This window comes from Lepisma saccharinum, chromosome 6 (assembly GCF_977018435.1).
Source record: "Lepisma saccharinum chromosome 6, izLepSacc3.1, whole genome shotgun sequence".
In the NCBI taxonomy this organism is placed as follows: domain Eukaryota; kingdom Metazoa; phylum Arthropoda; class Insecta; order Zygentoma; family Lepismatidae; genus Lepisma; species Lepisma saccharinum.
In genome coordinates, this window is record NC_139234.1 from 485,132 (window position 1) to 510,138 (window position 25,007).

General features: G+C 37.8%; 1 protein-coding gene across 6 annotated transcripts in view; it reads right to left on the bottom strand.

Annotated features, from left to right (window-relative positions):
• Positions 1 to 6,769: 6,769 nt before the first annotated feature.
• Dap160 (dynamin associated protein 160) overlaps positions 6,770 to 25,007 on the bottom strand; it is a 119,590-nt gene continuing 101,352 nt past the window's right edge. For all 6 annotated transcript variants that reach the window (XM_083123348.1, XM_083123351.1, XM_083123350.1 and 3 more), the window contains 6 exons: positions 23,912 to 24,067; positions 22,704 to 22,841; positions 20,978 to 21,179; positions 19,480 to 19,560; positions 17,797 to 17,970; positions 6,770 to 10,932 (listed from right to left, as the gene is read on the bottom strand). In XM_083123348.1, the coding sequence (XP_082979474.1) occupies positions 10,781 to 10,932; positions 17,797 to 17,970; positions 19,480 to 19,560; positions 20,978 to 21,179; positions 22,704 to 22,841; positions 23,912 to 24,067 (903 nt within the window). In that variant the 3' untranslated portion in view covers positions 6,770 to 10,780. The remainder of the gene's footprint in view (positions 10,933 to 17,796; positions 17,971 to 19,479; positions 19,561 to 20,977; positions 21,180 to 22,703; positions 22,842 to 23,911; positions 24,068 to 25,007) is intronic.

Consider the following 25,007-nt stretch of genomic DNA (forward strand, 5'->3'; position numbering starts at 1 on the left):
CAATTCTCATTGATGGAGTGTTTTTCAATCATTCTAATGGCAATGAGCATTTTTCGCTCTAGCAGCAAATAGTTTGCATGGGTAAAGCTAAATGGCATACAGAATTGATAGGTCTTACACTCGAGTGAAAAATGCTCGAACGAGGAATTCACCCAAAGTCTCGAACCCTATCAGTACACGTATTTGTCATTTGTTTACAGTAGTGGGTCCTCAAATATGGATCGTGAAGAAAAAAAAGTGAAATTGAAAATTAAGTGACCATACTCATCATCATCATGTTAAAGTGCAGTTTTGTTTATCTTAGAGATATATGAAAGTGAAATAGGCTGACATTTTACATTTCTGTGATCATTGTCACATTAAAATGATGTTCGATTGAATGTTATAACTGCATTTTATTATTTCGCAGAATATGATTATCCCAAGGATTATCTATTATCCTTTTCGGTAAGTGAACAATGATGCACAGGTAAAGTGGGTTCCATGAGAATTACCATGCAAATTGTCCAAGACTTATTTTTATTAATTTTTCTCTTACATCCTGTGTTTTAAGCTATTGATTTTTATGGATTCTGGTGCAGAAGTTGTCAACAGCTTGTTTTGAGTTTTCTTTTAATTCTTGAAGCTCTTTCTTATTGGGTCAAATAAAGTGCACGTACATGGTGATGGACAATTGGCACGGTAATTCTCATGGATCTCACTGTACTTGTAATAAGATATTTGTAATTGCTTAGGCAGGTCTGTCAGCATGTGTATCCATTTAATGTTTTGGTTTGTAGATATTGCATACTTTCAAATATATTGTATTTGAGTCTTGCATAACAATATATGAAATTATGATTTAGAATTATAATTGCATAGAGTGGTTTTCTGCCATATATGGGTTTTAGGTTGACAATACTGCTTATTAGGCTCTGAAATACAGACGTCAATTATTCCACTACGAGTGCATTAAGCTTGAGCATGCGAGACTTGAACGGGTTTGAGTGAGTGATAGTGGTCTCATGCAGTACAGAAATATTTTTACTAAATATCGTGGCACCACAGTGTCTTGAGGTAAAAGCTCTGATGAGAAGCATTTCATTGGGAGGCCTGTTGTCAGTCTATCGGACCCAAATCCTGCTGGTATTTTGTTTTTTTAGATTGGATTCGACTCGTACTATTCACATAGCTTCCCAAGTATCCTCATGCTGCTGAGCCAACACAAACATTTTTGAAGCTCTCATTTAAAGGCAAAGGTCACAATAAAAAAAAACCTCCATGCAAGAAGATTAAGTTCATTTTGTCACACTATAACTTTTGAAAGTATTGTATTATTGGACGTGTGATTATTCTGTTTTGATTTCTATTCTCATGGGTTGTTAGTCCAGGGCAAATTGTAGTTTCGATAAGATTTCACATTAATTTTGATCGTGGTAGGGTATTAGTGGTGGCAGGAAGAAAGAAAATCAACTTGTTGCAATTTTTTCATACACCTATTATAGCTGCCATCTTGGACAAAAGGAAGCCAAAAATGGCTTTAACACTCTTACCTTTTAATTGGTCAATTTTATATACAGAAAAAGTTTCAAACAAATTTTAAAGAAATTTCAGGGAAAAATGCAGGTTCAACCAGGACTCGAACACAGGTCTGTGGCATATCATGCCAATGCTCTACCGAGCCGGCCTGGCTTTGCCTGATTTTTCGCTGTTGCTGTTTTACCTCTTCTAGTGCTACCAGAACTGGATCATCTACGTAGTACATCTCCTGTGTGTGCCTAATATAATGAATTGACATCTCTACGCTGGGGGGACCAGGCAACGTCTACAGTGTTTCAAATGCAAGAGATCCCATTACAGTAGCATTAGCAAAGATGATTCCACACAGGTAAAACAGCAACAGTGAAAAACAGGTGAAGCCAAACAGTCTCAGTAGCTCAGTGGTAGAGCAATGGCACGGAATGCCAGAAACCCAGGTTTGAGTCCTGAATGAGCCTGCATTTTTTGCTGAAAATTATACGTAGTACATCTCCTGTGTGTGCCTAATCATGAAATGTTAGAGTATGAAAATTCTGAACAAAAAGATTTCTTATCAATGTCATGATAACGGACTGTGTAGCTGAAAAGAACATTTTTTAATCAATTTTTTTTAAACTTTTTCTGATACAATTTGACATGTCTGTGTTCTTGTGTCTATTTACTGCAAATCTTAATGTTTTCCCGTGCCCTGGGAGGTATCACGCATATACCAATATATAGTCTCATGTTGCTCATTCTCAATTTGTATTGAGATAAATATATTCTTATGACTATTAATAATATCATATGGTTCACTCTGGCACGACCGTGTCAATAATTTGGCGCACAGAACGTGGGGCCACGAACACATTGTGCATTAGCTACGTTAATCTTTGGTAACGTGTTTTAGATTTGCAGTTGACTCAGAACTTTTGATGCGCAACAATGGAAAAGAAAATATTAAGAAGTGGAAGCAAAGCTTCATATGTTGATGAAAGCACAGTTCATGTGTATTGCTGTGAGACTACATCAAGGCTTGATGATACGTTTGTTTGCACTGAGTGTTGCAATACTTTTCATTTGAATTGTGTAAAGTTAAAGTCACCAAAGGAAAGTAATTCTCCTGGTGAATTAACATGTCTAGCATACAAAGAAAAACTTTCAGTTCCTGTTGTTCCTCTTACTGCTGATTTGCTCGCGTCATTGCAGCGAATGCTGGAGGCAAATTCCAGCAACCTGGAAACTAGAATCCAGAAAAAAATGACAGAAAATGCTAGCAGTCTGGAAGCTAAAATGGCAGAAAATTCTAGTAATCTAGAACTTAAAATCCAGGAAAATTCTAGTAATCTAGAACTTAAAATCCAGGAAAAGATTACTGAAAATGCTAATAACCTAGAATCTAGAAAGCGGGAACATTCTGATAGCTTGGAGGCTAAGTTACATGAGAACTCTAGGAGGTTAGAGGATAAACTCCAGGAAAATATGAATATCTTGGACCACAGTTTACAACTAAAATTGGAAGAAAGTAGTAGAACTCTTGAGTACCGGCTAGAAGCAAGGATGGAGGAGAAACTGTCCCAGAGTTGTTCACAACTCGCTGCGTCCAATTCAGAGATGGGACGGAGGATCGAACAACTGACTCTGCAAATGTCTGAGGGACAGCAGAAATTGAACGAAAGCCTTGAAATTGAGATGATGAGCTTACGTCAAGCGTGTCAGTCAAATTCTCAGCAGCTGGAATCTAAACTCCATGAAACAGTTGTTCTGTTGAGGGAAGAAGCTGAGCAGACCAAGGAGGACTTCGGAAAGGAAATCACTGAAACGCAGAGCGGCTTCAGGGAAGAAATGTCCAGAGAGTTGGACAACCAGGTGACCAGTATGGCATATCAGCTGAGAGAAAACCTGAATTTGCGAGTTGTAGAGATGGTGGCGGAAAACCTTAAAAGCAGCACGGAGGGTCCTAGAGAGAATGCTGAAGAGTGGAAAAATGATATGGAATCCAAACAAGGGAAGCTTTCTTCAGACATGCGTAATCTTTGTGACGAAGTGGCTCAAATTTCAACCACTTTAAGCAAGTTACCACTCTTCAGTGAATCAGACTTACCGCGGGTGGACCAGCTGGGCATGCCTTTTCGACGGTTACTTTCTCCTAGTCGTTCTGAGGTCTCTTCGGGCCAACGAAACCGTACAGATGTAAAAAAAAAGATGCCAGAGAGAGGTCGTTTCCAGTTCTTCAGGCAGCGAGTCGACTTTCTCGGAAAAGAGAAAAGAAAGAAAATCTCGAACCAATGCTACGCATGGTGGGATGACTCCCCGGATGGCTGACCTGAATTCCATGCGGAAATTCGACGGAAATATTATAGCCACTTCGGCTGAGATTTATCTGAATTAGATACCAACCTTGAGATCCTTCAGATCCCGCATAGATACAGGCTGGAGATTATTCCTCATTTGCTAATGGGCATGGCTTATCATTAGTTCTACTCCCATAAGAATGATTTCCACACATATTCAGATTTCCGTAGGATGTTTGAGGCGTTTTGCATCTTCAGAGGCAAAAGAAAGGGAGTTGGCATCTGTTAGGGCCAAACTGTACAACAAAAACAATGACAATAGTTTGGAAGAATATGTTTGGTCTGTATACTCTGCTTACAGAAACCTGAGTAGCCACTACACAGAGCAGGAGGTGGTAAACCTCATAATCGGCCAATTGCCTTATAGAGTGAAGCAATTGTGTATGGCCCATGCTCCCGTAACTGTTGTGATTTGCTTGCAGATTTTGTTAAGAGATACGAGCAAGCGGAAGAGCAGGATGCTTGGCGAACTGCGTGGAAGAAGGAGAATCCTACTCACCAGAACAACCGAGATATTCCAGGCAACTCGGTAAACAGAAACCCGAGGGTTTGTATGGTCCAGAGGCAGAATAATTACCGTGAACATCGCTCTGCAGGTCCATATAGAAATGGCAATCGTTATTGTCAACAAAGCCAAAATAGGCAGAGACATGAGTATGCTGCTGCCAGATACGAACCTTGTGAGAGACCACGAACTGAGAACAGTTTATCTTCACCGGAGCACAGTGAACCTTTGAGGGAAGGTCGTAGCTCTCCAGGATTGCAAGTGGCGAGCAGTGGCTTACAAACAGATGCTGCAGTGTCGTACCCTAGTAACGAGCAGCAACAGAGCATCGAGCTGACCAGAAATTTTTGCTGGGAGAATGGAGCAAATCTCGACCAGGTGCGGGATTTTACCCCACGCCTGGCATAGAAACGTCCCCTTTTGATGTCGGGTGGTCTCGGATAGAATTGGGGCCTGCTGAAAATATTTCCCAGTTTGTAAATAATGATCTGAAGCTGGTGTTTCTTATCAATCATGAAGAGAGCGAGTTTCTTTACAATTTGTGTCAGGCTAGTCAGTCTAAAAACTTTGGAAGAGTGCCTGAGTTCAGGGCACGTGTAGCAAATGTTGATATAGCTTGTACAGTGGACACTGCAGCTGAAATATCTGTTCTGAGTCTAGACATTTGGAAGAAAATAAAGCAAAATTTGCCAGGGGTCATGTTACAAGCTACTCCAGAGGTTTGACTTATTGATTTTGCTGGAAAAAGTCGAACTCGAGTTGTGGGAAAGCGCAGAATCGTGCTGGAAATTGCTGAGAGCACCATACCTTTAGAAATTTTTGTTGTGAAGGATTTGCTTTCAGACTTATTGGGTTATTCGTTCCTGCAGAAATATGAAGCAAAGATCAATCTCAAGCATAAAAAGTTGTATCTAATGGTGGATGGAGAGCCAATTGAGCAAAAGCTAGATGATGATTCCGTTGATAAGCAAATGAGCGTCCGGAGGATTGAAGCTAGATATTTATTGCACATAGTAAGGTGTTTTCAGAGAGGCCTGGCACTGCCAAGAACTTAGTTTGTGATATTCACTTGTCCAGTGACGTTCCAGTGAGTCAAAGACTTTATCCAGTTGAGTTGCAGAAATTCTTAAGTTTTCTTCACGTGTATTGCCAATGTGTCTATCTGATTTGTTCAAAAGGCTCTTCAACATTGCCTCATTGGTTGATAACAATAAAATTGTTTTGTACGTGCAGTTCTATCCAAGATTGTTCAAGTGCAGTTAAGGGAACGATATGCTGTGCAGAGGCGGAAACTGAAGCAGAAGTGCCATGCTTTGCAGTTGAAGGAGGATGACCTGGTGGTGCTAAGAAGTCATCGTCCAAGTTCAGCTGTTAACCGAACCATTTCCAAGTTGTTTTATTTGTGGATAGGACCGTTCATAGCTACCCAAGTGAAATTCAACACGGCAGTGTTATTGGATACAAAAACTCGCAAGGTGAATTTCGACAATCTGAAGATTTTTAATTGTTCTCCAGACATGAGGAAGATACTTTTAGAAGGTTGAATCCAAAATCTCCTAGACTGTGAGTGCTTCCACGAGTCGTCGATTTTGTTTCTCAATGGAGGGGGCGATTGACATGTCCTTCCCGGACGTATGAACAGACTGTTGAAGTACACCATCCCGCCTGGTATATATGAATCTTGTAGCTGGAGGTTACGAGATTAATGGAAGTGCATGACAGAGAGATTGTGCTGTTACTGTGATTTCTTTTTGTGAGTTTCATTATGATGTACAACTTTGGTTCTTTTTAAATTGTATAATCAAGATAAATAGATTCTGAATTCATATGTTAAAACGTAAGTTCTGTGTTTTTGTGTCTATTTACTGCAAATCTTAATGTTTTCCCGTGCCCTGGGAGGTATCACGCATATACCAATATATAGTCTCATGTTGCTCATTCTCAATTTGTATTGAGATAAATATATTCTTATGACTATTAATAATATCATATGGTTCACTCTGGCACGACCGTGTCAAATTACCTGTTTAAAATACAGAGCGTTGAAACTGATTTTGGCAATTTGATTTTCTTTTCTTCTTCCTATCACCAACAGATCAAAATTAACATCAAATTTTAGCAAAAGATATTTTTTGAACAATTCCAACTGTACTATGTAATGATATATATATGAATTGGACATGGGAATACACACTCTTCATCATTCGAATTAAGGTGTAATAAAGATTTGCCAACAAGCCAAAACACTGCACAATGTTTCGGATAATGATTTAAAGAACCTGGAAAAATCATGGAATTCCTGATAATGTTGCTTTTATTATTTTTATAATCTCCATAACGTTCTGAGCCTTGAGTTTAATAAGAAAAACACACTGTTACTATTGAATTTGAAACAATATATATTTATACATAAATCAACAACAAATTGTTTAGTACAAATGAAGAAACGAACAAATGGTTTGAGTAAATACAAAAATATATCAGAAATATGTTCACCAATAAATCAGTTTCCTCATAAGGTCAGCATATCATTCATAAAAATTTGCAGCCAAAAGTACTTGCAAACTACCTTACAAAACATAATACTGGTGCATCTGCTCATTCAAGAAAGAAAATCATGATTATGTAGGGTCTTCAGTGTTTTTAGGGCATAACTGTGCTTGCGTAACACGCATTCTAGAGATCTACGGAGGAAGCTTTTTTCCTTGTACTACAGATTGTCTTGCATTTGTGAGGAGCGTCGGAGCAAAGCCTTTTTTTAATGAAGATAGGAAAGGAGGCATGTCGGTTGTAACGAAAATCTGTTGATAAAAACAAAAAACTTTCCTTGGTGCAGACATGCCTTCCTTTGGTGCACTGGCCAATTATATCCACATTCATTGCTTTTAATGGTGATATTTCTCATCACTTTTAGGTCTACTGCTACTGGGCTCCTTATATGTAATAGCAGTTCACATATTTAATATCACTATTCATCTATTACCAGTAACATATTAAGAATTTAATCCAGCATATTAGTAAAGTGTGCCTAACAATTTATTTCCTTCATTCTGGAAGAAATAGACAAAGTAAGTCCTTGAGAAGCTCCTGACAAAAGTCTTGTCATTTGAGATGCACAGCCTATTCAAGACCATTTGGACTTGCACAATTTCAACAAAATGTGTATAGTGCTATTAGAACATTTCTCTTAGTGTCATATTTCTAGGTGGAATAATAAATATATATTTATCTACTATTTTTCCTACCTGCTGATACACAATATTAAACAATGCAACAATTAATGTTGTGCTTACAATGACATTATCAAGCTTACATTCTTCTTAATGCATACAATTGTTACAGTAAGCACTGGGTATTTTCCGTAATTAGTACACATACACTTCACAAACAGATAATACTACTTTCCTTGCTTAAGGGGCGTAATTCAAATAATCAGGCTGCAGGTTTAAAAATAATTAGCCCAAGTTTCTGTATCAAATCTGATCAAAAAGCATCTGACTAGGAGGGGAGAAAAGAGCCTAGGTTGCAGTCAAACAGTCTGTGTTTAATAGGGATGGACGATATCAGAAATTGATATTGCGATATATCATCACAGACAATAACGATATTTTTTCCATATCATGAAATTGGTAATATATCATCTCCATGATATATATCACCAACTATTGTGACTATATCACTGACCAACACAATATATATCACCAAAATATCTCGATGATATATCATCCAGTTGATATCACCTGGATGATATTTTTTCAATATCACGATATATCGCTCAACACTAGTGTTTACTGCTGTATGTCAAGTACCTGTCCCATTTCCATCTCCTGACACAATGACTGAACATGTTGAGCAATTCTACTTCATCAGCTTAATCGGAAACTCCTTTAAGCAATCATGATTTATTAGAGATTTTTCATGGTTCCTCTGTTGTGTAAATTCCTCATAAGAAACTGATACTTGTGAAGATGCAATCACCATTTTAAGGATGTTATTTTGGCATTGTGGAACTCTTCATACACTAGCGTTGGAGGGAATCCATGTGGATTTGAATATTGTAGTGAAAGAATATGTTTCCGATAGGAATTCGGTTAATCTTCAAGACATACACATAATTTCTTATGAAGGGTTGAGGTCAGATATACATGAGCCAGCAGTGAAGTTGTGTGGTATGTTCAAAGCTGTATCAGATTTATGAAAATTAATTATTCCATCTGTTACTTATACAAATGATTCTGACCTTGAGCTACAGCCGATAATTACCTTGTCGCGAAGTTAAATGGATGTCACTTGACAGGTACATTCTTCAGTAAACTAAATATTTGTCAGAAATTAGAAACCATCAAATTTAGAGATTACCAAAAAGTAACAGATCCGAAGGTCCCTACTGCAGGAACTTGACCTTTCAAGTCATTATCTCTTGGCAATTTGAACATTGCACCATCATGGATGTGTACTCTATTGATGAAAAGCATTTAGCAAAACTGCAAATGTATGTCACTAAATGACTCTGTTGCAGTGAGAATTTCTAAATTAACTATGTCCAGCTGCAGAAACTCTCATTGAGTAATTGCCAAAATGTTACTGGTTGCCAAGGTTTAAAATGTCTTCGTTATATGGAAATGGAATCACTGACGAACAACTTTCTGTGTGCCACGCATATTGTAGAATTGGACCTTTTCTCATGCCCTTCAGTAAATGGTCACGTTGCCAAAAGCACTTCCATTAATTGCAATTCTCTTGAGCAACTTTCTCTCCATTGGTGTGGTGTGAAAACAATCATGAAGAGTTGCCAACATTTAAAAAAATTGAGCCTTGCCAATGTGAGATCCTTGATTGGTGAGTTTTTAATATTTATCCCTGAATATGCAAAATCTCTGGAATACTTGTGTGCAGACAGTTGCCTGGATAATGTGCAATCAGTTGACAAAGGATGGCAGGAAAAACTGCAGGTAATATGGACTCCAAACATGTACTGAAATTGTTCATGAACATGCACAAAATATCACTTTTGTATATGATTGTATAACAAGTGAATTTGGAAAACTTCATACGTATCCCAATGTTTAATAATCATACGTACAGCATGTACGCAGAAATTTACCTCTCCAAACAATTGTACTATTGTGTAATTCCGTCTCAAATCACCCAATTCATAAACCTTTCATGTCATGGATTTGATTAATGTTTTATTTGTTCTTTATCTGGGATATCGAGGATTTTTTAAATATTTTTCCTGGTGCTGAATTTTGAAAAATTTATAAAGTTGCTCCCCCAAAATTGAAATGCAATTTGCAAAAGACCTGTTCCAAATTAAGGGCTTGTTTTGAAGGTTATGAAAAGGGCTTTCATGTGATACATTACTCATAAAACCAAGCATAACAACATTTTTTCGAAGTTTTATTATACAATATCCCAAAAATTAAATTTTCAAAAAATGTTCAAAACTTTACACATATTGGTATACATCTTGTCCACTGAGAATGTAAATGTTCTAAGTCCATATTGCATATCTGAGTGTGAGTGTGCGCATCTTATTATTTGTTAGTTTCATTTCCTGCATTAATATCCTGACGTAAAATGGATTTTTATGTATTCAGGATCTTTCACATATTAAATAAATACGTCCAAAGTTCCTTACCCCAGGCAACTTCTTTCTGCTCCTCAATGCAAAAGAGATGGTATAAAAAGTCACAAAGAGTAACTGTTAGTAAAAAAAAAAAGTGGATACTGAAAAGTGTGAAGAAAGAACCGTTGGCCTTAGTGCATATGCAGTCTCACGGATACTAGTCTTACTAAGTAACTACCTTTTCTCCCAGTCTTCTGTCAAGATACTTTTTGATTAGACCTCGTACACATAAGAGCTGACAGGTACATACATGAAGCAAGTGAAACGGGAATGTAACAAAGCAAAAGTCCCGAGATAATACTATAGATAATAGCTTTAGTAACAAAAACAATAACCTATCAGTACTTTTAAACTACAACAAATTATTTCCAGAGATGGTCCAAAGCATTTCCTCAACACTAAACTACTGAACGCTTAACAGCACCACCCAATGCAATATGAAATAAATATAACATATAGTTTGTTCTTGTCAAATGGCAGGTTACCTAATGTAACCTTTTAATACTTATGAACAAAGTGTAGGAACTATCTAATTTACTTGTTTCGGTCTTTTTTTTCCATGAAATGATGACATGAGAGATAAATAAATGATGTAGACACGTCTATTTTAATGCGTTGAGTATGGAGACTGCCATTACTTTTGTAAGCTACACCTAAAATTACCTGCAACGAATTCTCTTGGGATCTACTGAACAATGCAACAAAATGAATTAACAACAGGCAGATTGCAATCTATCGTAACATTGGTAAACTAGCCTGCTAACAAAATACATCACATAATCAGGTACATAATTCTCATGTCGAATCAAACAACTGAAAGTCAAGTTTAATCAGCACTTCCCCCGATTCCACCTCGTGGAGGGGGAGTTTCTTCAGCACAGGCCCAGGGTGCTTGTGGGCAATCCGCAGGATGTCTGACACTCGGACTTCTGTTCTTCCCAGGAACCCTGGGAACAAGATACAAGCGACATTTGGTCATACAACTTTGTTCAAACAATTAGTACTTAAAAACGTGCTTCCCTTTCGTTGAATGATATTTGAGCAGCTTGGGAGTAAAACTTTATTATAACCCACAAAAATATGAAACTGAGAAAAACACAGGTGAAAGTTCGTCCATTACATTGTGGCATCGCTTGTTATCAATGGGTCCCGAGGGGGATTTTGGTGGGTTGCAAAATCAGGCTCGAAAATGTATTTACTGTGTCTTAGAAACCTATTACATCTTTGAGCTCCTACATAAATGGGATTAGTTTGGCAATGGACGCAAAATAAAATCCAATTGGATTTGAGACCCATTCTCGTATTTTGAAAGTTAAAACATGTTGTCAGTAAAACTAAGAGAACAACTGTGTGATATCAGTTGTGATTCTGGCATTAAAACTAAATTTTTAGATTCACAGTTAACAAAGTTTTGGATATCTTTAAGAGGCGAGTATCGTGAGATTTTGGATAAGGCATAAAAGTTGCTCATGCCGTTATCCACCTCATATTTGTGTGAGAAGGGATTTGCATCTGTAATTCAAATGAAAAGCAAGTACAGACATAGACTTGTGCACTCAGATACCAACATACCCCGGCATATGAGGAAATGGCAGCCCCAACCTCACATTAGTTGGGTGACTATTTTTTTTTTTTTTTTTCAATTTCAGGATGTGTGTTTAGTTAGATGTTAGATTTGAGTAAACTAGTCTTTTTAATTACATTTCTAGAAGGAAGTATGAGTAATTTGTTTAAGTAAGCGTAAAAAAGAGGGCTTCTCAAATTACTAGACATTAGCAAAAATATGATTATAAACTTGGTGCATATCCTTACAAGTAATTCTGCCGGCGCCCATGCTTATGAGTTTTGTGAAGCAGGTTGAGAACCACTGCATTGTGGGAACCCAGATGTTCCTGTCTGTTTCTGATCATCACCAGCTACTGAAGGAACTTCATTTCACTATTATACAGCAAATGCAACTAATGTTAACTCAATTTTGAACAGACTGTTGGTTATCGAGTTTTACTCATGAGCTGCTCATTTGAAATGCTTTGAATTCCAGACAAGACATACGTGGGCGTACCCAAAAGAAACCAAACTAATTTTTTTGTGAACTTATTTATTCACAATTTAAGTCCAAACCTTCAATTCCCTTCAAAGTACTCTCCACTTGCATTAAGACACTCGTCCAATCTTTGATTCCATTTTTCAAACATTTTTTTTAAAGTCATCTTTTGTGATGTGTGACAGCGCCTCCGTCTTTTTTCTTCACTTCAGCAACATCAGCAAAATGCTTTCCTTTCATGTCTCCTTTCATTCTAGGAAACAAAAAAAAGGTCGAACGAGGCAAGGTCGGGTGAGTATGGGGGGTGAGGAACAGGGGTCATACCATTTTTGGTCAAGAATTGTCGTACAGACAGGGCTGTGCGAGCCGGGGCATTGTCATGATGGAAAAACCAGTCACCCGACTGCCACAAATCGGGCCGCTTCCGCCGCACACTGTTGCGCTTTCGTTGCGCAATCTGTCAAAATTCGCTTCACTGAACTCCAAGTCACTCCCGACAGCTCCACAATTTGTTCAATGGTCCGTCGTCGATCTTCGTTGACGATTTCACAATTTTTTCCAACATTGTCATGTTTTCGGGCCGTGGAAGGACAACCAGAACGAGGTTTGTCATCAATTGACATTTCACCATTTTTGAAACGAGAAAAGCACTCAAACACTCGAGTTTTCCCCATAGCATCATCCTTGCATGACGTTTTTAACATTTCAAGTTTCTGTTCCACTCTTTCCAAGCAAAAAGCAGAATTTCACCGCCGCACGCTGTTCCCGAAAATCAGCCATTGCAAAAACAACGATCACACAAAACAGCTGTCACTCTAAACTCCACCGAAACGTGTCCTGACCTGCTTCAGCGATGGCACTCTGCTTACGGACTCCTAGCGGCAAAACACGGTACTACAAAAGCTCTGCCCACCACAAAATTAGTTCGGTTTCTCTTGGGTCCGCCCATGTATTTCTCTCCGATTAATTTCACATGAATAGAAACTAGTCAAAGGGTCCAAATTACTCATTTAAAAAAGAAAAAAATCCTTCCCTAATCTGGACCAATTTAATTACAGTATCTTCAAGTTAGCATTTTAAAAGTGAAACAGATTCTATTTACAAAAATTATTACCTTGTATCCAACATTGCCATAGCTAATCGTGTCACACCTTTTTATTGAACACCAAGATACATTTTTATGAATACAATGTTTTCATTATTGTACAGTACATTTCATTTTGAACTAAGAAAACTTATGAACTGTAAACAAATGTAACTTGGTAACATAAAGTGGTGAATAAGGTACAAAGCAGAGAAGAAAACCTAGCTTTCAAACTATATACGTATACATTTTTCAGCAATTATGGAGTTGATGTTCCAGGGAAGTTTTCATAACTGCGCTACTTTGTCTTCAATAATGTTATTACTAGGTTAGGAAAAATTATGTAAAGAACGCATTTTTAAAGGAACTGAAAACAAGCGCCAATGTAGTCACCAGTGCAAAATACTGACTTCAGTGACCAATAAAAAAAAAAAAACTGACAAATTACACAACGAAGACTTTTACGGACCATTTTACACCCCTCATTTCATGATTCACTGTTGAAGTTGACAGTAAAGAAGAGGAAAATTTGTATTTTACCCACCGCTCTTTTGTCCCTTCGATCTCTTTTCCCGATCAGCCGACAATTGGTGGCTGTTAAAACAATAACTTTTCTAGCTTTTCTGTAGACTACTTCAACATGCATGCATCACAACTTCCATGCTTTGTTAGCCACGGATTCCATGACAAGTATTTTGAATACTTTACTGCTTAATTAGTGCTACAACACTGAAAACATTATATTCCTACCTTCACAGGATTCCAATTACCATTACAACATTAGTGGAGTGTTTCTTCAAAATGAAGACATTTGAACAAGTCACTGATGGGAACTAAACAGATAATGTTGTGCTTATGCCAAGTAAAGTAGCATCTATTATGTCCTTCACATTAATTGTTCAATGTAAGTAACAGATTGAATTTTCTATATGCAATCCATGTTATGCTACAAATTTAATATTTAATGGATTGCCATGCCATGCAACCTGCCAATATACAGTGTGTTTTAAAAGTCCTGCAGAATTCTAAAAACCTATACCTTTTAAAGTAATAGCTTTATTACAATGAAATATTGTTTGTGACACAGAGCGAACTGTAACATTAATGCTTGATGTGGTTTGGTCCACCGCCAGATCTCCAGCCAGGCACCATTCACATCCAAATACTCTTGCAATCTTCCGTTTGAATCCGAGAATTGCATTCTGACTGTGCTCATCCAGAATGTTGTGATTCACATCACGCATCTTGAACTTTACGTTGTCAAGGTCTGCTGGTTTCTGTGCATACAGCTGGGTCTTGACATGTCTCCACAGCCAGAAATTGCAAGGTGTAAGGTCGGGAGTGTGGGTCCTCTGCAGCCAATCTATCTCTTCCCAAATTGACCATCAAGAAACTTACGAACTTCAAGGGCAAAGTGTCGGGGGGCACCATCTTGCTGGAAGTGGACCTCATTGATGATGCCTAACCTTTGAAGTTCCAGGACAAGTAATGTCTGTAACATGTTCAGGTAACACCATTCACCGTGTCCCCCTAGCAGAAGAATGGACCAATGAGGTGATCCATGGAAACTGACCTTAGGGCTGGGCTATCCCTCTTATGTGTCTCAAACTCATGTAAATTCTCAATCCCCGAAATTTGGCAATTGTGTCTATTCACTTTTCCCAAAACATGGAGCGTGGCCTCATCAGAGAAAAGAATGAGGGACTAAAGTGCATCACCACCATCACCATTTAATTGGGTTAACGTTAAATTCACAAAATTCCTTCCTCTTCTATCAGATCGTGCACAAATCTCAACCTGTAGAGCCTTGCTTTTACTTTCTTACATACAATACTGTGTAACGTAGACCTTGCCACTCTCAGTTTGTGACATTTTTCTACGCAGATTAGTAATAAAAGTATTACGTAGAAAAGTCTCACAGTTTTCCTCATCACTTCGGTACGCCTTGTTGTGTCAGTCTTTTGTTAAGGCTAGTTAGTTGAAATCCCGCTAGAGGCCCTCAGTTGTATCACTTGGTTTCCGCAATTATGCATAGACGGAAGTTGGCAGTGTTTGGTGGAACAGTCTCGACTCGAAGGAACGTTGGACACGTGGCCAAGATATACCTCCTCCTCCTCCGGTTCAACCTTCGAGAGCAGCGCCTGCCTTTAATTCTCGGAACACGGCAAGAAGTTCTTTCCAGACTGTATGGTGAACAATACCCAAAAGAGTCGTTGCTGGAGAGAGGGAAGCACGTAGTGGTGGCACTATATGAAGTGTTTTTGCCTGTTGCCCATTTGATTCCTGTTTTTTCTTGGTCGAAGTTGGGTATGCGCGAGGAGAACATAACTGAGAATGTTCGAGGAAAAGATACAAGCCGCCGTCCAGGAAGCTTGGACGTGTTTGGATAACGGCGTTTAGGAAGACAACATTTGACTTTGGATGTTACCATAATCAAGAAAAAAGGCAGCCGAATCAATTCGTCGCTGAGGTATGTACTTTTGTGCCAGTTAATAGTGAATAACGAAGTGTCATCGGGGAATGTACATAGTTATGGTGGATTATATTGCAAGGGCGAATTATCAAGAAATATTGTAAAGAGTGCAAACGAAAGGGCTACTTTTCCCTCGCAACTGTCCAGACGAACGTCACGATTGACCCAGAGCAACGTAGCGTGACGTTTTGTTCCCTTTCTTGTTTACGTACGGCTAATTTGGAGAAGTACGCGTATACAGCATTATTGCAGTGTTGCGCTTTATGATTATCAAGGAACTTGTTCGTTACGAGTTTGTAAAAAAAGGATTTAAAAATGGACTTACGTAATTTCACGTTGACATAGTGGGGATAAATTGATACGCTACGTACCTTAGAAAAAAAACATGTAAGAGCACCAAGGAATTGAGGTTTCTGTAATGTCATGTGTAGGCCAAAGATCCATGATTAGGTATTTCGAGCTTATAAGAAGAAACACTTTTATAGCAATTGTCGATAATCTAATTTGTCAAAAATAGCATTGGTTTAATGGGGAATACTTTGATGTTATTTCATTTGGGTGTAGCTTTAAGAGGTTGATTTAATCATTTGTGATAGTTCAGTGAAGAGTTGGACTATTTGAATTGACGCTGGTTCGCCAAATTGTTATGTTGATGTATTTGACTTTAAAAAAAAAAAAAAATAGTCATTTCTACGCTGCGGGGACTATTATAATAAATTTGACCACGTGTCGCAAATTATAAATTGCATTACCTATTTATCCTAAGAAAAAATATACTTTAGATCAACTTGAGTAAACAAGATTGTAATTATTTGGACACGGATCGCACTCTCAACTTCCATTCTAGATTAAGGTGCCTTTTGGTGTAAAAATAGCTTCTCTTGACATTAATACAAGTGGTATCCCATTTCGTTTAATCGATCGGGTTATCCCTATTAGTGGTTCTCTCACGAGACTGAGGCGACGGTACAAAAATACACGTCATTAGCCTCAAACAAAACGACTTTTGTAATTTGTTGGGTTTGGGTACATTTAACTTGATTCCACGGCCTCAGTTCACGTCTTCCCTTTTTACTCATTATTTAACAACCCACCTAATCAGTTCCAAGTTCCAAGGATCTTCGTTTAAGAAACTTCAATGGACTCCACTACACACACTCCTGCAGTGCATCCACCACATCGTCAGTCATTCTTGGCCTCCCACTACATGGCAATTCTGCTATGCTTCTCCTAGCCTTCAACTTTTTGTACCATCTCTGGATACTTGTCTCCGCTGGAGGTGTTTTTCAAACCTTCTCCACAACAAAACACAAGATTTTAACTCGGCAAGACACAACACGCCCTGAGCTTTTTCCTGCATCGACACCATCTTGGAATCACCTGATCACCTGCACGCACATCATCAGCAGCGTGGGCACATCAAAATCTTAAATTTTCCTCTGTGTAAGAAAACAATATTTGATTGTAATAAACCTATTACTTTGAAGTTGTAGCTTTTAAGAATCCTGCAGGACTTTTAAAACACACTGTATAATATCGTAAGATTAGAAAGATTTATGCAAACACGCCATGTTCAATAAGAGCATGAGCATTTTAAAATGCCACATTCCCACTAACAAAAAAAGTTGAGTGATACACACGTGCATGAAAATTGCAGAGTATACTATGGCAATGAGTCGAACTTACACAAATCACTTGTGCCCCATCAGATATGACTTCACATGCTTTATTTGCAATTGTCATCACCTGCAAAATCTATGCTGTAAATGCATCCGCAGTATTTGCAACATGCTATCTGTTATTCATGCTGCTCTTGCAATAGTGTCATTTTCACATACTTTAAATTGGATTTTAAAATGTATGCTAGAAGTCTTTCTGTCCATTTAGCTTTGGTGGTTGCTAAGATACAAAAACTAAATGGGTTCAGTAAAGACACATGCAACAAAAAATATTTACAGCCACAAGCTGAGCATCTGTTGCATTTGAGCCTTTCTCACCTTTAATAACCTTGGAATTTTAGCAGAATGCCTTTTCTAATTTTAGATCGATTTTTTTTACTCTTATGGCAATGAGGATGCTTGGTGATTTAAATAAATTAACAAAAGAACACCCATGTCAGGACTCGAACCTGGGACCATCATCAGCGGGATTGTGAGTCCTGCACTCAACAGATTCACTTAACAAAACATGCTATCTTCATCAATGCTTACCATTTGGACAAAAGTATCCTTTGTCATAGACAGTGATGCAGAGAACGTCTTCCTTCAAATTCTTGACAACAAACTGCATGGAAGAGTTCCACTGAGGGCTCCCCGACCCTTGCACCACGGGCGTCTGTTCCTCCTGAGGACCCATGCTGATCTCGCAGAAGGGATCACACTTCCCTGCAAAAATTAAAGCTTCATAAGTGCTGATGTTTTAAATTTTAGTGGCGATACCTTAAATACAGAAATAGCAGCAGTAGCTCAGTTGGTGAAGCATCTGGCTACCATACGGAACACCTGGATTCGAATCCCGGGGCAGATGATCTGGACCAGGAATTTTTCCAGCCATCTCCCCGTTTCTGCATGGCTCCGAGGCCCACCCAGCCTCGTACCTGGGGGGAGGGGGGGGGTAAAGGCAGCCAGGCATGATGCTGATCACATCATCCCAACTATGGCCGAGATCAAGAATATGTGAGTTTTGCAAATTAATAATGTTTTCAAATTTATTCTATTCGCTCATACCAGAACCATTGGACAGCCACGAAGGATCGTAGCAGGCTTTGGTTAACCCAGAGAAAAAATTAATAAAGAGAGAGAGAGAGAGAGAGACATTTTCACCTGGTGATTGGGTACTGAAACTGGGGACAATTCACTTTCTCTTAGTAGACAAGTTTGAGTTTGAGTTTTTGTTTTTGGTCCACTTTTATGCACAGATAGAGTAATTGGGACTGGACCTACAGTTTAATGTGGGATCCGAATCACTATGTGCCTCCACCGGGTCTGGGTAGACAAGGCTTAGCATTAAGGGGCTTATTTTCCTGTAGTTTACGGTTATTACAAGCATAAGAAAACAGTTTTTCATTGTGACGTTTCAGGAGAACACACGCTCCCTTCATCAGACATTTATTTTCATTGTGACTAAAGATACAACGGAAAACTGTTTTCTTATGCTTGTAATAACCGTAAACTACAGGAAAATAATGCTACAATGCAAGCAATGCGTACATACAAGAAAAACTATTAAGGGGCTATAGTGCAGGAGCAAAAGTGGAAATAGTGAAGGGTAACCCCCCCTCCCCAAATCATTTTCCAATCGCCGCCACTGCTGGTACCCTTGCATCAATGGTTATAAACCTAAAAGTACCCAATATCACAGACTGCAGACTTCTGGAGACTGCCTCTCTACACAACAAACACATTCATTTATGCAAGAACAAAATTGAAATTTTTACAAGATTAAAAAATCGTCTATGATATTTTCGTAGCTTCTTATAGGTTCACACTAAAAAAATTCATGGTTCGAGGGGTGGGGGGGGCATGGCCCACATGGCCCCTCCCTTGGGTACGGGCCTGTCAAGTATAGTACACAGATGCTAAGGTAAAAGTGACCAGTACATAGAAATGTAAATGCTAAATAATACATCTCTATATTGGCATGTTTCATTTTTTTAATGCAAATATTACTAATAATTTAATTTTCTCTATCTAAAAGAAATGCAAGAAGTATTGAACAAAATTTATTAATACTAAATATTTTTCTTCACCATGGATGCCAAAGATACCCATTTATTACTGTTGGCACTTGGCTTTCTCTTACTGTGGTTTCTGGTGGTAAAGTATATTTTTTTTATTTACTGCTATTGTGCACTTAATAAATAGCAGTAGAAGCATTTTGCAGTTTCCACTCACCTGTTGCATTGCAGGACTTAAGGTTGTATCCCTCCATCACTACAACAAGAATCCGTCCTTTGGCACCATACTGGGATTTTTCTGAAATAGACAAGAGAGAAAAACAAGTAAGTTTGTGATACAAGGCAATAATAATAATTTTGAACTTTTATTTATAAGACAAATCGACACATTCTCCTTTACCTTATAGGTCCGATCAACAAGTAGGGTAAGTGATTTATTTTTTACCGAACTAACTGCATAACATTTTCTTCCCAGCAAGTGTGTGTTCCTAATGATATTATAACATTTTAAGGTACCTTTACAGTGAATATTTCTCAGGAAAGATAGCATGTGTTTAGCATCTTACTTTGACTACTTTGCACTAATATGCTTTCCTGTATGAAGGACCAGGAATAAAATAGAAAACACTAAAATAACACTTCCTTGGAAATGGAGGTGAGAAACCCATGAAACTTTGGATTTTTTAAAGCTCAAAATTCTATTGTGTACAATTTCCCCTTATTCTAGGAAAATATTTCTTAAAAATACCAATCCGTATTCAATCACTAACAAAGAAAATCCTTATTCTTAACAAAATACTGCTACATTTCTAGTCTTTACATTACATTTAAAATTCATAGTACACTGCATGGATGTGATCACATTATGCCTTGCTTGAAAACAGCATGATGTAATTATAGTCTCTTTAGAAACTTAGTAATTCCTGAACATGAGCCAATTGCTCCCAGAGCACAAAAGACTAGTTTCATTTGCTAAGTTCACTCATAAACATGCCGTTGGATTTAATATTTCCACACTGGCATTGAAACATGTATTAAACAACTATGATAAAGATACCTTACAAGTATAATTACATATGCTATTTTGGGGATAATTTTTTTTAATTGGCAAATTCTGGTGTTTTATGTAACGTAAAATTGGTTCCAGCACACGGAAAACACAAATATTTGATCCCAAAGGAAAACCCTCGTAATTAAAAACCTGCCATTTTGGAGCACTTTCACTGCTTTTTATTAGTAAAGATCGTTTGTATGCACACAAAAATAGTGAAACAACATGTCGAAAATTGCTATCAGCTCCAAACCTAACGACGTAAAATTATAACTGGTGTTGTGGAATGTCATGTTGGGTGCTATATTCAAGTCCGTGAAGCCTTCGAGCACACTAAGGTAAGAAACGTACTTTACTTCACAATAACACATCTCCACAAGCTAAAAACAACTGAAAACATTCATGAACAACATAATCTTCATAAACCATGCAAAATATTTCACTTTCTCAAGGGCTTACAGAAGGTCAAGGGCACCCTATTTTGTACCATTGCTTGCTAAAAGTAATTTCTTGCATTTTGTGAAAATTAATGTACATTTTATTCCTGGCATGGACACTCTCTTCCTAAACACATTAGTTATAAAACAAATGCTGAGGAAATGTTTACAATAAAACAAGGGCATCTCTGGCAGTGCAAAAATTAAGCACTTGAGAGAGTACTTACTAATTGACTTCTGTTTCTGGAGGAACTTGACGTACAACTTCTCCTTTGCGTCTTCCAAATTCTTCAACCAAAGGTTTCTTTCTGTAGTTGTTGATGCAATGAAGACGTACGTGTGCTTTGCATCTTGAATTTTCAAGTGGTTGTCTCCTTCCTCGTTCTGGCCCCCTTCTTTTGACACAGTAATTTCATTCAAGAAAAATGGCTAAAAAAAAATATCTTGGTTATTGAGATTTGTGAACACAAGCAGAAGCTTTCACTAGAAAGAAGCAAAAGAAGCAGATGACATGCAGTGGTCAGTAACCTGAGAGAACTGCTTCATTCCAGGCATTGGCTACACAAGATATATATATCCCTGCTCCGAACAAAATAGATTAATTTGTAGTGTTATAGTTTAAGCACAATATGGAGGCTGCACTCCCTGCCTCAACACACACACATACACAGGGGGAGGCGAGAGAGAGATAGTTAGTTAGTTTTTCATAAAATATGCATAAATTATATTAAATTTATATCTCAGAAGTACTGTTCTGACATAAAAAATTTAAAATACACAAGAAAATGCAACATGCTGAATGATATACTTACTTCCAGTATCAATTTATTTAATCACAAATAAAAAAAATCTGAAAGGGCTTTAACTTTAAGAAAGATAGTACTGTATGTATTCGAAATATTATATACCTAACAATATAAAACATTAAATTGCTGACCAAGGCAAAATTTATTGTATAAAATATTATACACTAAAACGTAATTTTGCCACCCTCTAACAGGCTCTTCTTCAGACTAAGATTCACAATAAAAATAAAAATATATAAAAAATTTCATTCATTCATTCAAAATACTTTTTTTATTATAATTTTAATCTTCGTCTGAAGAAGACCCTGTTATAGGGTGGAAACATTACGTTTTAGTGTATAATATTTTATACAATAAATTTTGCCTTAGTCAGCATTTTAATGCTTTATTAACATGGAAACAAGGCTCAACAGTGTTACCTAACAATATACAGGGTGGCACATACTGTATCTACCAACTTCAAGTGACAACGGAAAGACGGCAAGTGCTTGTAGCAACTTTATATGGTTATGAAATAAGAATATACACACAGGTATTTAATAGTGTATAATATGAACAATACAGACATCAGTGGTCCTTGAAAATAGTGTCCTCTAAATGCCCTCCTCCTGCTTGGATGCACTGTTCGAGGCGATGCGGTAAGCTTTCATGACACGCATCTCAACCTGTCCTGTGGAATAGCATGTCTTTCATGGTGACTGACGGTTCACAACATTACCCGTGGCACTCCACTGTCTAACCCACCTCAGAATGCTGTGTCTCTCTGTAACAGGTGCACAGTGATCTTCATTGTTCCGCCACAGTGCCCGTTTGGATAAAGGCTTCCACCACCGCAATCTGCGTCTGCACTGGCTAACGCTCCATGGTATACAAATTGCCCGACTCCCAACTCTTCATGAATGTTGATATGTCACACATGCACATGTGCATTCAAATTGGTAGATACACCCTGTATAACCACCAATTCCACCTTCAAACCAATATGAGCCTCTGGAATCTAAATCAAAATCTCTTAACTAGTGGAGACATGAGAGAGTCATCTTCTTATTGCCTTGTACGATACACTTCTATGCAAACAAGATATTATTTTGCAGTACTGTGGATTCTATTTCATGCTGTACTACTAAAGTGTACTATCAAAACTAACCTTTTTGTACATCCGAAATTTTATGTTTTTGCTTCGTTCAAAGGAGAACTGGTTGAGGTTCCCTAATGGTTTACTTGGTTGAGCCAAAAGCAGGAAGTCACTCAGCAGAAAGCCAATCAATTCTTTATTGCTCTTTGTCTGGAATGGAAAGACATATTTACATATAAGAGTGGCTCTCGAGGCTCAAACACACCCACTCTAGTAAAGACAATTTTATTATTATCATATAGTCTACTGCAGTTTGGCAACACTCTTAACCATGGCCAGTCCAGGGACTCTGTTCATTCAGCTGTTATTTCAAATTTATACATTGTTGACTTGCTTATGTTTCAGTGGAGCACAACAGTGATCCACACGACCATTGACGGGAGTGTTTTAGGAAACGTGGTATTTCTACACATATATAAGTACATGTGTTTCTAAAAGAAAGATTCTAAAATATGTTTTTTTGTTTGTAGTTTTTTCCACATGATCACTGCAGTGTTAACATAAAATAAGAAGAAGACAACAATGCAGAAGAAGACAAAGATGATGAAGAAGAAGAACACAAAGATGATGACGACGAACAACACAACGATGATGATGAACACAATGATGAAGAAGAAGGCAGAGATGACAAAGATGATGAAGAAGAAGACAAAGATGAAAAAAGTTGAAGACAAAGAAGAAGAACAAGAAGACAAAGATGATGAAGAAGAAAATGTCAAAGATGGCAACAAGGAGGAGGAGGATTAAGTGGTTTATTTGGATCTTTTTGTTGTAATTTCATGTCATTTTTCTGCTAAGCTCTGGATGAAGGGACATTCACAATCAACATTCATGGCCAGGCTGAGTCTTTAAACTACGAACTTCAGTGGAGATCAAAAGTCAACTACTTAATACGCTCAGCCACCAAACCAGCAATAAATTTTATGTTTCTATTACATACTATTACAAATTAAGTCTTATTCTATAATCAAATTAAACAAAGTACATCTTCTAGTTAAGAGAACAAAATATACGTTCTTACCTTTGATTAGAATAACAGAAACAAATAAAGAAGTGGTAGCTTTTTGCACAATTTGACATAGAAAAATTTCTGTGCACCACCAAAGCATATCGACACAAATGTCATGAACATGATCATCACCTTCACCTGCGTCAAGTAGATTCTTTGGCGTTCTTTTAGACTGCACAAGCTAAGGATGAAAATCTTTGAAAGTGCAAACCTTGTGGAGAAGTCCATGATGGAGGAACTTGCGAGGGCCCAGGCAATTGGTCAGAGAATTGAACACCAACGGCTCTTCCAGACCTTCACAGTCAATGTGGTTCTGCAGCCACTCCAAGCGGTCAGAGTTCTCCTTCTCCCGAACTCCCTCATTCACCTACAACAAAACATCTTCCTTCAACTAAATGGAACCAGTGCATGGGAAAGAATTCAAACAGATACATTACACTACTGTTTTTGCTATTCCATTATGTGAACACCAATATTCATATTCAATTTGAAAGATGAAAAGTACAAAACAACAAAATAAAGTCACCAGATAAAGATGATTTACATATTTAAGACTGTTTTACATCACTTTCTATATCAAATAATATAATCCTGTGTGAAAAGTTCACATATGTTTCAGACATAGTAATGGGTTTACTCTCATAGAAAGGGTCCTCATATCATGGAGTAAGTGAAATATAGTATGAAAAATCACAAGAAACAATGCTAAGATATATATTTTCATGAAATATCAATTCAGAACAAATTCCTGGATGTGGAGGCTGGTTGTCATGCACAGTGTACTTGATTGCCATATTTGCCATGTCAACATGCAAAAGTACGAATCCCTTAATTATTATTATATGCTACACAGAGGAAGAGTGTAAAAATTGAAGCCGGAGACTACAATGACAAATACGATGTGGTATTAAAAAGTTTCAAGACTAGTTATGTAACACGACAACAGTTGGCAGCAGAAAGCTGCACACACAGTAGCACCTACCTTCGTAAGTCAGTGTTCCAAGAGACATTGTCCGGTGTACATCGGGAGCTCTGCAACTGATGCTATTCTGACCTGCATTACCACGTCTGCGATTTCATAATGGACAGCAAGTTAGAACATAGAGTGTAAAGTTCTGTGTGAAACTGGGCAAATCTGCCACAGAGACACTTCACATGATTTGGCAAGTTTACGGTGATGCTGCAATGAGTCATTTGAGGTGTTTTGAGTGGCAAGTGTGCTTCAAGAGCAGAAGAACATCACTGGAAGAGGACGAAAGATCAGGAAGACCCTCAATGAGCACAACTCCCAAAAATTTGTCTCCAGG